The sequence below is a fragment of the Drosophila willistoni genome, chromosome 3R, assembly GCF_018902025.1.
Source record: "Drosophila willistoni isolate 14030-0811.24 chromosome 3R, UCI_dwil_1.1, whole genome shotgun sequence".
NCBI lineage: Eukaryota > Metazoa > Arthropoda > Insecta > Diptera > Drosophilidae > Drosophila > Drosophila willistoni.
Window position 1 is genome coordinate 3749988 of NC_061086.1, and position 16436 is coordinate 3766423.

Sequence of the window (16436 nt, forward strand, 5' to 3'; positions counted from 1 at the left end):
TTTTCTAACTTATAGGCTGAATCTGAGGTCGCTGCCTTGAACCGTCGCATTCAATTGCTCGAAGAAGACTTGGAACGTTCTGAGGAGCGTTTGGGTTCCGCCACAGCCAAGCTGTCGGAAGCTTCTCAAGCCGCCGATGAGAGCGAACGGTTAGTATTTGTTTTTCTCTTTTTATGTTTCTTGAAACCATTTTTCCCTTGTTTACACATAAATATATATATTTTTAACCATAAGTCTATACAGCTTAAATATATCAAACATATTCCCTTCTAAGTTCAAGTTATATGTTATATACATTTAAATGCTTTTGCCCATCGAATTTAGGATACGAAAAGCTCTTGAAAATCGCACAAATATGGAAGATGACAAAGTAGCTCTATTGGAGAATCAATTAGCGCAAGCAAAATTAATTGCAGAAGAAGCCGATAAGAAATATGAAGAGGTATAATTATCACAACAAATTTATCAATGAAACTATGTCAGGGCTTTAGGGTTAATAGGTTTTATCTTTCAATATTTGAGGTTAGGTTGGTACATATATGAGAATACTAATATTCAGGTTGTGGGTATAAATATGCGTGCACTCTCTTTTTCGTTGAAACTACGTTCAAATCATATATATATTAATAGTCTTAAGTTTCTATAATTATTGTAAAACAGCTCTTCATAGTTTGTAAGTGTCATAATGGTCGACCGCAGCAACGTTCCAAAAAGGATCTCTGGAGATGGAAGCAAAAAATATTGTACAAAATATGTATTATATGAATATGTATAGATAAATGTGCTTAAAATAGTCAATTTACTTAGTGGCTGTTCCAATTATGTCTCTCAACTCTTATCACCCATTATTGTGTGGAAGAAAAGTTGAATTCAATGCGGCATTAATTAAAAAAAGACTCGCCAAATTTATCCATATGACGTTGAAGCATCTATAAAACTTCTAAAACGCAGCTTGGAAGTTTTCAAATACTTGCAATCTTTAAAAATTTTATTAAACTTCCATAAAGTCTCTCAAAAGCAAACATACTTTTAAGTATTTTAAATTTCGAATTTATATCTCTAACAAAGATTTCTGCTATCTGTTCAAGTTGGTTTAAAAGTATGACTATAGTTAAAAACAGCATATATAATTAATGCCTTCAAATCTTGATTAAAATATTTCAACTTTAATCAATCGATACTCAATCATTTTCAATAAGCATTGATTCAGCTCTTTTTCTGGCCCTGCCTCTTCTCTTTTCTTTCTATTCATACCATTTTGTAATACTATTTGTATAATTTATTGCTGTCGAAACAACAAAAAAATATTCAACTGCGAAATTTAACTAAAGAAGCAACAAACAATATTCCTGTTTCTCTTTCTATCTCAACAAACAATATATACACACACGACAACAACAACAACAAAATATCTATGTACAATTCTATATCTATCTCACTATGCGTATGTGTGTGTGTGTGTGTATATCATAACAACAACAACAACCACCAATCAACCAAACAACTTCAACAACAACAACTCCTCTACACACTCTACAACAACAACAACAACTTACTATGTGGATGATGACGTCGAATGATTCACACAACTTACTTAATCTTTTGGGCTGTACCAAAATGCCAACTTATATGACAATATCATCGGATTAACCACTTGGTCACTGTCTTCTATGGGCATGGTCTCAACATTGTGTGATCCTTGTGATCTGCATATATATGTATACATATAGTGCTCGTAAGATTCTTGAGAATCGCGCCCTTGCCGATGAAGAACGCATGGACGCTCTTGAGAATCAATTGAAGGAAGCACGTTTCCTTGCTGAGGAGGCTGACAAGAAATACGATGAGGTGCAGCTAAAAACCAATTTAAATATTAATTTAAGCAACAACAATAATAATAATAATAACAACAGCAACAATAGTAAAAATTCATCTAATATTAATGAAATCACACCGACAACAATAACAACAACCACCAACAACAACAACAATAACGCAACTAGTACTATTGCTGCTGCTGCTGTTGGTGAAGAAACGTCAACTTTATCTTCCACAAATCCAAAATCAACCGAACACAACAATAACGGTCAGACTAACGATACTTGATCTGATTTCTATGCCAAACGAATGAATGTATGAATAATGAAATTCTTTCTAAAATGAAGTAAACTTGGCACAGGAATCACTTTGGGTGTTCCTTCCTTTCCTCCCCTCAAAAAAAAAAACACACACACAGATCTGACAAAGTTTAGAAATTTGTGCTTAAAGTCGTTGATATTGATGATGATTACCATGATGATGATGATGATGTTAATAGTGATGCTTGGCAGCTAGCTATAGATTTAAAAACTTAGCAAAAAAACAAACACTTGGCATGTCGCCTGTTTTAATGATGCAATATATAAATATGGAGATTAACTGCTGTATTAGTCGATTTATTGTATTTATGTATATATCTTTACTATATACCCCAAGAAACAAAAAAAGAACTGCTATCAAATTGTATATCCAAATTTTCGATATAATTGTTAACAACAAAAACAAAATGTGTCTTATGTAAAACGCCCAAAGGGAGCAAAGAAACACAAAAAAAAAAAAACAAACATAAAATATTATAAATATTTAAACATATCGCAAAATTCTATCTAAAATTTTTATTATATGTAATCCAATGCTCTATATATATATTTATATTTGGTTTGGTCAATTGGATATTTTGCCTTGCTTTTCTATCATTTTTCGTTTATCTCTTTGTTCAAATTAATATATATTTATTATATATAATCAACAAATGTGTAAAGCGTAAACAAATTCTAAAAAACAAAAAAAAGAACTATAAAGAACTCTTCCATTTGACAAGTCGATTGGTCGATAATGTAATTATAAATATATAAATATTGCATATAATTAACCCTCCCACAATAAAAAACAAACACAAAACAAAAAGCAAAACACTTAATATACAAATATATATATAACAATTAATTTTTGCAATAAAGTTTATAAAAATATGTACATACATATATTTAATTATATATGTATAACAAATGATTCGCAGCATAACAAATGAGAGATATTTTTTTTTGGATCTTAAATATTTTGGATTGTTGTGCATACTTAGGGGGTAACGAAAATAGTTTGAGTTAGGATAGATAATAGATAGATAAATGGATAGATAGGATAGAGTAGATAGTACAGATACATGATAAATAGATACAGATGTAGAGATACATTACAGATATATAGATAGACAGATATTTGACATACATCGAATTAGATTAGTTGGAAGAGTTTTTGTTATATTTGATTGCTTGCGTCAAATAAGTCTTTCTATCTTAATAGGGTCTCTATATAAGTTGAAGATTTATAAAACCAAATATTTAATTGACACGACTAATTTATTTAGTATTCAGAAAGAGAAAAAATCAAGATGGTTACAAGTCACTTTAAAGTAAAAAAAACTTGCAGGAAATGCCCACGAAACTCTCCACCGTCTCCTATATGATTGTCCAGCGTTGGCGACTGCGAGACATAAGCACCTGAGTTTTTACCTTTAAGGTAAGGTCCGCTAGGTATTATAAATTTCCGGCGCCAGACTAAACCAGGTCTACGTCTCCGTAATGCAACCTAAACTTTAGTAGTCCCAAGTTTATTTATTAAAACAAATTATTAACTATATAAAGCTCTTTCGAGAAATATTAAGTTCTTTATTCTGAAGAACTGAGCAATTTTTTATATATCTACATATATTACATATGGATATATTACTATTATTATTATCTAATTATTAATAGATTGAAAAAAGTTCTCACCAATTTGATTTAAGCATAGAGAATTTCATTGATTTGAAATTTCTATTATGCCCATCTGGGACTTTCTGAACAGTTTTTATAATGCTTACGTGTTTCGCACGTCAATCAAATCGAGGGGAGCAACAAAAGCTAAAGCTATTGATAAACTGTAATTGCCGGCGACAAATAGATAAGAAGCTGTTAGCCCTGCCCGCACCTTCTCCTATCCAGGTTGTGTTATCTTTTCACTGGAAAATGACAAGTCAAAATCAAAAGAAGGAAAAGGGAGAAGGAGAAATTGATAGAAAGAGAAAAAGCCAAGAAGCAGCAAAAAAAATTGTAGCAAAGTTTGTTTAGCATTATTCTTGTTCGATAAGGAAGAGAACAAAAAAAGCTTTAAACTGGAACGTCATGCATTTCATTTAGCCTATTGGGGAGAGTCCAAGACCCTTTATGCCTATTTCCTACTCTCCCTCATGACATAAGCAGCTAAAAAACTGTTTACCAAATCGTCGTTGGATAATTGAAATGAATGCGAATGAATCAAATGCGATGACCTTATAGCATACAATATGACTCAGCTTGACTCTCTTTTTTAGGCAATTTTTCTTTAAAAAAATACATATACATATATGTACATATGTGATGACGATGTCTACTTTCCAAGTTATGGAGGAAGATTGGCATTGCATTTACGTTTAGTGACTCATTAACCGAGGCGCTTCCAGTTGAAATTTTTAACCGATATTTGCATATGAGTAAAGAGACATAAAGACAGGAAATTAATTCTCTACATTTTATTGTAATTAAAAGCCATAAACGTTTTGCCATTTGGCTTGGTCAATATTTGGTAATATGCTGCCCAAAAATAATTTATACGTTTATGATTTCCTCTTGAAAGCTTTTGTGGGAGATTAATGAAACAAATTTGTTGATTTTGTAAGTTTATTTCCGTTTTCCAAAATAGATAAAACAGTTTAAGAGAATGCACAACAATCGAATGGGAAAGAAACAATATGCTTTACTTTTAATATTTTTATAAACTTTTACAACATTTGTTTTTTTGTGGAAATTGCAATATGTTTTTTTTTTCAAAGATATTTGCTTCCTTTAGGTTGATTATTCAAATGTATTCATAAGACACATGCCGCGTATAAGCACAAATTTTTATGAAACAATGACAAAACACTTTTAAAGCACAATAAAAATACACCAAAACAAAAATTAACAATTCATTCATTTGTTTATACTAAAGAAAACAAAATATATGTACTAAGATTGTAAGTTAATTTCGGCATGCCGACTTTTAAATACTCTTGCAGTTTAATTTGACGTTTTTTAAGTTTAATATTTGAACAAATTGTGGGCTCAGTTAAAATGGTAAAATACAGTTCTTATTTCTGTTAAGATTACAACCTTTTTGAATTTTAAGTCAAACCTTGTATTTAAAAAAAAAAGATTATTTTAAAGGCAGCACAGAAAGTTTAACAAGTTCTCTGTCCAACTAGTTCAAGAACCACTCAGTTCTATCAGCAGTAATATTGGCTAAAGAACCCTCGAATTGCAATGGCCATAGCGGGTATTCAACGCTAAAACTACTTGGGAATTGCAAGATTGCAAGCTTACAATCCTGACTTTTTTTTACATGTTCTTAGCTTTTAGCTCCTACAGAATGTCCGTTCATATAATTTGAAATCTAAAGAAATGGAGCCCACAGTGAATTCTTATAAAATAATGGATTCGACTTTGAGAAGTTTGTCTACCTTTTCCTATTATTTAATTTTGGTTATATCCTTCAATTCAGAATTGTATAACACCTTCTCATTAAGAAATAGAAAAAACTCCACAATATTTTGAGTTTTCAGAACGTTTTTCCGTTTTGACGTCGACTTTTTTCCTGTCTAGATCCGTAATGTCAGCAGATCTAGTAGGGTTGGCCTGCTGAAAGAGACGTTATGACAGATTCTAAAACCAAGTTTGAATGTTTTTCTTGTTTAAAACTTGAAAGTCAGAAATCTAACAATCATTTGGTTATACCCTCTGCAAGAGTATAGATATTAAGGGCTTTTCAAACTGAGCCACTCATAAATCAAAAATATAATAAGCCTAATCCCCTTTGCTATGTTCTTTGGCTTTTGATTAACATTTGATGTTCCGCAAACAAAAATACCAAAAATCAAACAATATTAACGCATTTTCTATGTTCTCTATACAAAAACCAAAATCCGATGTGGTGATGTGTGATGACTGTATTTTCCAATCTGTTTCTCTATATATATACACATATATGTATAAAATACTGTACAATTACAATACCAAAATACGAACCATAAACATCTAAAAGGTTGCCCGTAAATTGGCCATGGTTGAAGCTGATTTGGAGCGTGCCGAAGAACGTGCCGAACAGGGTGAAAAGTACGTTTAAAGAAAATTAATTATAAATTGTTGTGTTAAAGCTGTTTGTTGCTTACCCGCCACCGCGCCCCCACCCACCTTGCAACAACACAACTTGTTCCTAAATAGTTAATAAGTTATGTTAAACAAAAACAATAACCTAACCTCAAAAGACAATTTCCTTTGTTTTTATAGTTTTCATATAGTTCTTGTTCCAGCTAGCTAGCTTTTTGCATTTATCAAATTTGGTTAAAAACAAAAAATAAAAATGTGAATACTTTAAATAATACGTATGGCATGTGTATCTAACTAGTTTAGAACTCCTGAAGGTCATTCACATTTGATCAACAAATCATGTGCACAGAAATTCACATTTTTGTTTTTTCTTTTAGCCACCTTTAATAAAAATATTAAATGCTCTTTAACTAAAAAATTTAACATTTTTCCATATTGCTGCCCATTTGCCCGTTGCGTTTTTGTGTGTGTGTGTTTTTTGCTATCTCTGTGCTCTAAAACAAAAACCCAAATGCTAATCTAACCCTGACCGCGCTCGATCCTGACACTCACTCTGAAGGTTGCCAGAAAACTAGTACTCATGGAACAGGATCTGGAACGTTCCGAGGAAAAAGTTGAGCTCAGCGAAAGGTTTGTTAAAAGTCGCGCGCGCCCTTCTCTGCACATTGTTTCAAATACTAACATTATGTTGAATCATATGTCTCTTTTGTTTTCATACGCAAGCCACCAAAAAAAAAAAGAAAAACAATTTTATTTATAATTTTTCAAAGTTTATAAATATCCATAACAGAGCGTAAAAAAGTGAAATCTCACTTGAGCAAAGACCTTCATAATAAATTGTTTTTTGGTCAAGTCATGATTGAAGTAACGAAAGGCTTTGCTCTCAAGTGTTGACAGTAACGAAACCACAAATAAAATTGCGTATAAACAAAATTATATATTCAACAATTGCATGAGAAGCGTTTACATATTTTGTTATTAATATAAATATTTTGCAATGACTAACAATGAATATTTCATCTCTTTAGCAAAATCGTGGAGCTTGAGGAAGAACTCCGTGTTGTTGGTAACAACTTGAAGTCCCTGGAAGTGTCTGAGGAAAAGGTCAGTATTCAATATTAAACTAAAAACATTCATTACAATTACTATTACAAAAAAAAAAACCATTACAATATTAATTTTGTTAATACATCTATCTAAATGAATTCCAAACCCCGTTCATTACTTTACCCTCGAAAAAAACAAAAAACAACAACAATAATTATAGGCCAACCAACGTGAGGAAGAGTACAAGAACCAAATCAAGACCCTCAACACTCGTCTAAAGGAGGTAGATCACAAAAAAAAAAAAACGAAACAATGCCAAAAAATTTAAAAAATGTGGCAAAAAAGAAAAAAAAGAAGAAATTCCCCAGTTACAGAAACCAAGCCAGCGATTATTATTACTTCAAAAAAAAAATATATATATATGCGTTATTTTTTTCCTTTCTTTTTCAAATGTTGTTGTTGTTTTTGTTAACCCTTTTTTTTTCATCAACAATTTTCAATTTCTCTAGGCGCACAAGACCGCCCATTGATTGACGAAAAATACGTTTTGATTAACAGGAATGCAACAAATGATGATGAAATTTAAAAATTAACTCATTTAAATCAATGAAATGAGCTAACCCTTCAAAGCTACACTATCAGATTCTCTTCAAACTAGTTGTGAATAATTTAGAATCGAGAATACTTTAATACAGATGATCATAGATTTTGATTTTTTTTGATAGAAAGTTTGGCAACAGTTAAAAGATTGTTTTAATGAATCGCATTGAGAGTATTTGAGACCTCGAATAATATAATTTAAAGCTATTGCCGTGAAAGATTAAAATTATGACTTTAAAAGGAGTCAAATCTGATTAAAAGAAGATCCCTTCTTCCCACTCATCAAGAGGAGTTGTGACTATAATGACATTTCCTCCCTACATTTATGATCAGAATATATGACTATTCGTAAATGACTATTTTATTTAAAAAGAAGATTCTAACATTTGTATACGATCTAAACTTATTAATGGTTCAAATTTCCTTAAATAAGTAACTCTTTTTAAAGAAAACATAATTTATTGGATGTTCCTAAATTTATATATATTTAATATATATATTCAATTCTGTAAGGTTGAGGTTTGTGCCGTGTTAAAAGAGAAGAGGTAGAAATTCACATTCGTTCATAACTTTAAGATGAATCCGAGTAATTTAATATTTTAATTAGTGTATACTTGCTGTTCGGAAATTCGGAATTTCACAATAATTTCCTAGACCTCATTCTGTTGACTAAATTTAAATAAATCTGCAATGAATATGATTGCATTCCTGTTATCACAACACAAAAAAAAAGTCTAAAACTGAAAAGTTCACTGTCTTTTTTTTTTTTACTAACTAAGTGCAAAGTTTTATATTTATAAAATGTCTACCGACATTAAAGAACATATTGACATTGAATTATATTTGAATCATAATTTACTAATTAATACAATTTTTCTATTTTACTTTCATATAAACTTTTTTTTGTTAATTGCGCTGTCTGTGTTCGCTTGCTAAATTGCCAACTGGATGAACTGAACTATCCTTGACACACATCCTTGACCAACTACTGCTGCCTGCATGTTTTTAATTTCCTAATTATTTAATTTAATTATGTGTGTTTTTGTTGCGCTAATAACCACACGAATTTTTTGTTGCCTGCCCACACCAAAAACGAACCAAACTTAGGCCACACAAAAAGAGGAAACCTTTGAAACGCAAATCAAAGTTTTGGATCATTCTCTAAAAGAGGTAAAGAAATCGAGAGATATATACATGAATATAATGGTGACAATGGTCTCTGTTGGTGTTGGTGAAATAAACGCTTATTGCTATATTGTTACTAATACAAACAAAAACCCCTTGAAAAGAAAAGAAAATATTGAATTCCACAAAAACGTTATTCTCAATTTTAAATTAATTGTACATAGTCGACAAAAAAAAACTATTTCGACAATTAATATTTTCTTTTTTTTCCTTTCTCATAAACAAGAAAAAATTAAATCAGACCAGAAAAAAATCAAATAAAACACAAACTTCATCCTTAGGCCAAACATCAATTGGACTAAGACTTAAATGAACTAAATATGATAATATATAATAATAACGTACATTTATGTTGGGGGCCAAATAAATCTTTTGAAGAAAGAAGAAGAAGAAGAGACTCTTGTGTTGTGTGTTGTGTACATTTCTGTTCAAAATTGAAAACAACTTTTTGTGCATTGGATTGCAAAACTCCTCGAATATGTAACTTGAAAAACTATGTAATTAAATTTGTGTTACTTTTCTTGTAGAGCAAAAATGTTTTAATACCAAAAATTAATGACACAAAATAAAAGTTCGGTAGATATTTTATATATATGTATATCCAAAAAAAAAAAAAAAAAAAAAAAGCGCACACACAGACACAAAACCATAAACAAATTACACTCCAGATACATAAACAATTTACTTACATATATCAAGTTAATGTCTATTATATACTTTCTTTTACAAACATTATGTACGTTATTGTTGTTTGTGTTTTATTTTTTTGTTTTCATGATGTTTCTTCTTGTTTAGGCACGCGAAAATCAAAAGTATTATGAACAGGAGCTCATACAGTTCAAATTAAATGTTGATACTGTAAGTCGGCCGCATCTATATATGATGTTCTATATACACAGTATATTGGATTCGTCTTCCATTACCACCTACCTACCCCGCCCGCCCGCCCTCTTTTATACTTAGAATATTACTATTTGCGCTCCCCTTTAGTAAATATGTTGTATACACATAATTTCTTGTTGTTTTCTACCTAATTTGTCCAATTTAGGTTTGTTATCTAAACAAAAACTCTCGACAATCGTACATTTTGTAAGCAGATTTTGAAAAATGCCGTTTGAATGATTTTAAATATAATTATTATATTAATTAAAGTTAATGTTTGTTTATTATTAACCCACATACTAGTATATATTTACTCATTCGCCATTAAACACTTGATATAAATCATGTTCAATTCATCATCTGCTGGTTTTGGTAGTAAACTTTGGGAAGCTTTCTTTCTTTTTTTTTTTTTTTTAGTAACTTAAAGAAAAGTCTTGGAAAGCTAAGTAATAAATTTTCATTTACTTTGCTTTGTCAATGACTTTTTGTAGCCACATTTTGTTGCTTTGAACGTTACTTATTTAAAATATGTTTAATTAATATATATTCTATCTATATTTAACTCTTCATCTAGGCTGAGGCACGCGCTGAATTCGCTGAACGTTCCGTTCAGAAATTGCAGAAGGAAGTGGACAGGCTCGAAGGTATGTCGCTTAAAGAATTTTGCCAGATATTAAACAGAATATGACAAACACAAGAAAAAAGAATTTCGATTTTAATTTTATTAGACCAAAATGTAGCAGTAAAAACAAATAGAAAAAAAGAGTAAATTTATTGAATTTATATAGTTTAAGTAGATATTTTTCATTTAGTTAAAGGGCCAAAAAATATAATTATTTGTTTTTACCTATCTTGATTCCCACTTTGATGTACATATAAGTAATTTACTATGTTTTTATTTTTCATTTGATTTATTGTTTAACCATTTTATTTATTTTTTCATATCTCAATAATTTGTTGTTGTGCTTAACCCACCGAACGCCAAAAAAAAAAAAAAAAAACGCCAACCTGCTCGCTCGCCCGCTCGCTCGTCCCCCTTGCCCTAATTGTTTATTAAATAAAACAAAATTATGTTGCATGCCGCCGATCTATGCCTCCAAAAATTACACCCCCAAACACACACACACACACACTGAAATTTACACCATCAGATGACTTGCTGAATGAGCGGGGCAAGAATAAACTGCTGCAGGAGGAAATGGAAGCCACCTTACATGACATTCAAAACATGTAAAGAGACAGAGAGAGAGGAAATTTGATGAGAAAAATTTGCTTTATGTGAATTACACTAAAATGAAAAACTGCCTGCTTTGAGACGTCAAATACACACACACACACGACTGGCGCTTACCATATGAAAATCTAAGATACTAGAAAAACACACACACACAGACACACACACATTCTACATTTACATTCAAAACACACACACACATACACACACAAACATTCTGAGGCAGAACTTTCTGCATTAACTCAAAGAGAAGCAGTTAAGCAAAATGAAGTTAGTAGACGAAGACGACGATGAAGATCAAGAGAAAACCGAGATAATGACGATGAAGTTAAATCAAGTATATTAAAAGAGATAAAAATTTAAACAAAACAATACATTCGTGTAGCAAGCGCATTCCAAAAAAAAAAAAAAAAAACAAAACAAAAACTTTCCATAAATTTTCTCCTGGCAGCTGTTTGGAGCAAATTCTAATCCTTGAGAGATTCCATTTTGCATTCTAAGACAATACAAAAAGAGAAACCTTTGTTGCCTTTTGAAAACTGTTGCAATATACTTATATTTATATAAAAATACTACTTACATACATATATACAAAAACACATCTTTATTTATATATAAATATCTCCTATATACATATATATCTCTCTTTGATATATCTTTAGAACTTTATTTCCATTGATTTATATAATTTGCTTTTGCTACTCTTTTGTTGTTTTGTTTCGATTTTTTTTTATTTTTATTATTTTTATTATTTTAATTTAATTAATTATGATGATGATGACAAACAAAAAGAAAACAAAATCGTATTTGCCGCCTTCTAGTTTATGTGTAATAATATATTAATCATAATATGATAATAAAAAAAGAAAAACAAAAGAAAAAAAAACATTGAAAGTTATATAGAAAGACAATCGCTGTTATTTATATATGAAAGATATGTGTAACTATTTAAAGTACATTTTTATTTAAACAAACACAAAAAAGAAAAAGCAATGAAAAAGCAAACTAAAAAGCTAAAAAGCTCGTTTTGTGGCATTGATTTTTTCTTTTGCGTAATTTCAATACTTTTTTAATTTGTATTTGTCGCCAGCTTAACTGTATTAATATAATGCTAATGTTTTAAAATTGTTTTATATACATGTAACTATAAACAAACAAACAACAACAGCAACAAATGTTTGCAAAACGTTGTGTAATAATTTTGCCTACTTTTAAGTTGCCACGCCCACCCACTCCTCTCTCCACACACACACATTCTATATATGCCCCAGAAGATAACAACAACTCAATTTCATGCCAATTCACACATAAAACACAAAAAGCGTTCCATTCCACCATTCCAAACATTTTTAGACAGTTCTCTTTAAACAGAAATAAAAGTAAACGATGAAAAAAAACACCTAAAGACAAAAACAAATGGCAAGGAAATTGATTTATTTACAATTTATATAAATTAATTATTTATATTTATGAAATATACATATATATATATACAACATATATGATATATATTTATTATATACATATATATTTACAACAAGCTGCTGCAATTGCACAAAATAAAGTACTTTTTCCCCCGAACAACAACAACAACAACAACTGATCAACACTCTCACAGGAAAAACACAGAAGGCGGTGGCCTGTTGATCTGTTACGTTTCCGTTTCTGTTCCAGTGTTCCCCAGTGTTACTTTTTTTTTTACCGTTGTTCAATGTCTTTTGTTTTACTTAACCTTACTTTTACTTAGGAGCAGGTGCACTGTTTTTTTTTCTTCTTTACTTTACCCAAAATGCTTTAATGTAAAATTTTTTGCCTCGATAATTACCACCCACCACCCTGCCTATCTGCCTGCCCCCTGCCAATGACAGACGAACTGATCAACGAGAAAGAACGTTATGCCCTCGTTGAGGATAGTTTGGACTTTACCTTTGTTGATTTGATGGGCATAGAACCCTTCTATAATGATCGCAATCCCAAGCCACCAACACCGGAGCCAACTGAAGAGGATCTTGCTAGAATAGCAGCTGCTGAGGCCGCCAAGGCTGCAGCCCAAGCGGCAGCGGAAGAAGCTGCCTTGTCCGGGGGCGATGTTGGCGCAGATGGTGTAGAAGGTGCAGCCCCCGTAGCGAATGGCGAAGCGGTTGCACCTGCCGAAGAGGTTGTACCTGCTGAACCCGTTAAAGAGCCAACACCACCGCCGCCACCACCATTTGAGTATGCTATCGATTTGCCACCAGAGGGCGCTGAAGTGCCGTATGTGAAGAATTGTGAAGCGGGCGATGTACTAGCATCATTGCCAACTGTGCCTGAGGGTGAAGAGCCGCCACCAGAGGGGGCTCCAGCTGCTCCAACTGAAGGTGTAGAAGCAGTTGCTGCGGCTCCCACAGCTGAAACTCCTGCCGATGCTGCAGTACCTCCAACCGGAGAGGCTCCTCCGGCTGAAGCAGCTGCTGCTGCTCCACCACCAAACGCAGAAGAGGCGGCTCCTCCAACCGCAGAGGCTGCCCCTCAAGCCTAAAATTTGAACTTCATTTTGTGGCCGTCGATCTTTCTCTCCATGTGTTTCGCCCCGACTCCACTCTCCTAACTAACATTTGTTCGTTCCCCTCAAAATAAATGCCCTGCTCCGGCTTTATCTTTTTAAACTTTAGTTTCACATTTTTAGTATGATTTTTTCGTTTCTTTCACACGCTTTATTTCTTCAATATCTTTTTATTTTTCACACATGCTATCTTTTTTTCTCTCTATCGCTCGCTCGCTCCTTCGCTCCATCACTTTTATTGCTTTTTACCCAATATATGTTTCGATCCGATCAGACGATCTAATTGTTGAAAAAGAACGCTACTGCCTAGTCAGCGACAGTCTCGACGAGGCCTTTGTGGACTTGATTGTGGGCCTGGAGCCATTCTGGAATCCGCGCAATCCCAAACCACCGACACCCAAATTGCCAACACCAACGCCCGAAGAATTGGCTGCCATGGAAGCGGCCAGAGCCGAAGCCGAAGCGGCCGCTGCCGAGGCTGCTGCAGCGGCTGCTGCTGCCGGCGAGGGTGGAGAGGTTGCGGAGGGTGCCGAAGGTGCTCCCGGAGAGCCAGGTGCACCGGGTGCTGAAAAGGAACCAACACCACCACCAAAGGAGCCAACACCTCCACCACCACCGCCGCCACCATTCGAGTACTCGATCGATTTGCCGCCAGAGGGCGCTGAAGTGCCATATGTCAAGAACTATGAGCCACCACCACCCGGATCTGAGCCAGAGCCAGCTCCAGTTGTTGAAGGAGAAGCGGCTCCTGCAGCTGAGGGTGCTGCCCCGGCGGCTGAGGGTGCTGCCCCAGCGGCTGAGGGAGCTGCTCCACCAGCTGAAGGAGCTCCTGCTCCACCAGCTGAGGGAGCTGCTCCGCCACCAGCTGAAGCGGAAGCACCACCCGCTGCTTCTGAACCTGCCCCTGCAGCTGAGGCTGCCCCAGCAGCAGAAGGAGAAGCTGCACCACCCGCTGAGGAGGCACCACCTGCAGAGGCTGCTCCTGCTGAGGCCGAAGCCCCACCAGCCTAAGCCAGAAACTAGACCCACTTTTCCATCACTTTTTCATTTCTGCTGCGCCAAATCAGAGACACAACAATTGCTATCAAATGCTGCCCCGCTTTTTATAATAATTTAATTTTTTAAATGCACGTTTTAAAATCAGAAAAAAAATATTAACTATAAAGCATTGCAAAAAACCAAAATGCGCTTTGTTTCTTCCGTTTTTTTTTTAAGTTTTATGATTTTTGCATTTAATAGCTAGAGCCATTGCTGCGTCCTGTGGCCTTTGCTGCTGCTGTCCTTTCGCTAATCCTTTTCAAAGTGAGGTAATTATCATGAGTATTCAAAATGATTTTGTCTAGGTCCTTGTGTATCTATGTCTTTGGGAAAGGTCTTGTTATTTATGAGTGTTAATTTATGTATATTTCCATTTGATTTTCATTTTTATTAATTTCTATTTTGTGTTTTATGATTTTCTTTTACTTCGAATCTTCAGACGACCTTGTTCTGGAGAAGGAGCGTTACAAGGATATTGGCGACGATCTCGATACTGCCTTCGTGGAGCTTATTCTCAAGGAATAAGCTTTGCCCTCACTGGTATCCCGCGCCTACAAGCTCGGTCAACAATGAATCTCCCACCCTACCCAACACCCACAAACACAACAAAAAATTTACTGCACAACTTTATATCGTATATATACCTAGATATTTTTCCGTAGGCGTATTGTATCTGTAGCCTTTTGAGATATATTATATTCGATTATTTTTGTGTGTAGATATTTTTTTTGATTATGTTTTTGAGTTGATTTTATTTTGACCGCAGCATTAAAGTCATGTGACAATCGCATTGTGTATTTGTTTAACTCAACGATTTTATTTAATTGAAAAAAAGAAAATAAGAAATACTAACTAAATATTTGCAATAAAGTAGAAAAATGTGTAAAAAAACCTTATGTATCTCTTTGAATTTCATTTCGCTGCCATCCCATAGATGAAGTGAGCAAAGGTAAGGAAAAGTACAAAACAATTGCCCAGGAACTGGAATATGCCGACCTAAACAATTACTAAGAAGTCTGCGGTGCACGAGAAGATCATAAGGATGATGACCATGACGGGACAGAAAGTCAAATGTCCAAAGTGAATAATTTTTACAACTCTTCTTAGTAAAGACAACAAAAAATAAAAATACAAACATTCCATAAACACAAACACACACATACAGAGAAACACAAGAAAATATTGTTAAAATAAAGTAAATTTTTTATTAGCAATCTTTGTAAATGAATGAAAACTGAAGCATTAATTCAAGTTGTGTGTAAATTTAAAATGAAAACATAAAACTGCCTAGTCTTTAGTTTTCTTCTTCGAGATCATATTTATTCCGGCTTCAAATAGAATATATCCAAAGCATATACTTAATTGTAACATTCCATTTACATAGCTCAGTATGCACTAAGAATTTCTGAATATATAAAAAAAGAAACCCACCAGTCAATATAACTTAAATATAAATCGCTTGAACCCCCCTTTGATTTTTACTTAATTTTGTTAATTGATTTTTGCTTGCAAGTTTCATCTAGATCGAAAAAGTATCTAGAATAAACTTTCTCTATGGCCTTTGTCTGAGATTCAAATTCAAATAGTAAGGAAACTAATTATATTAATGTTGAAAAAAAGGGAATAGCTTTTGTAATTCTATGAAAAAAACCTAAAAATAAAAGCAAATTTTTATAATGTATGTAAAGCATTCATTTTCTCAATCATT

At 33.2% G+C, this 16436-nt stretch overlaps 1 protein-coding gene across 21 annotated transcripts in view; it reads left to right on the forward strand.

Annotated features, from left to right (window-relative positions):
• Positions 1-15956, forward strand: part of LOC6650532 (tropomyosin-2) — a 29874-nt gene extending 13918 nt beyond the window's left edge. For 3 of the 21 annotated variants that reach the window (XM_023180219.2, XM_047009606.1, XM_023180220.2), the window contains 7 exons: positions 16-149; positions 325-442; positions 6760-6830; positions 7229-7304; positions 8955-9017; positions 10489-10558; positions 11066-11718. In XM_023180219.2, coding sequence (XP_023035987.1) covers positions 16-149; positions 325-442; positions 6760-6830; positions 7229-7304; positions 8955-9017; positions 10489-10558; positions 11066-11148 — 615 coding nt within the window. In that variant the 3' untranslated portion in view covers positions 11149-11718. Of the gene's footprint in view, positions 1-15; positions 150-324; positions 443-1730; positions 2350-6135; positions 6207-6759; positions 6831-7228; positions 7305-7467; positions 7531-8954; positions 9018-10488; positions 10559-11065; positions 11719-13016; positions 13838-15167; positions 15620-15662 lie in introns of those variants that run through there. The other 18 variants (XM_023180216.2, XM_047009612.1, XM_023180218.2 and 15 more) reach the window with 16 other exon arrangements.
• The last annotated feature ends 480 nt before the right edge of the window (positions 15957-16436 follow it).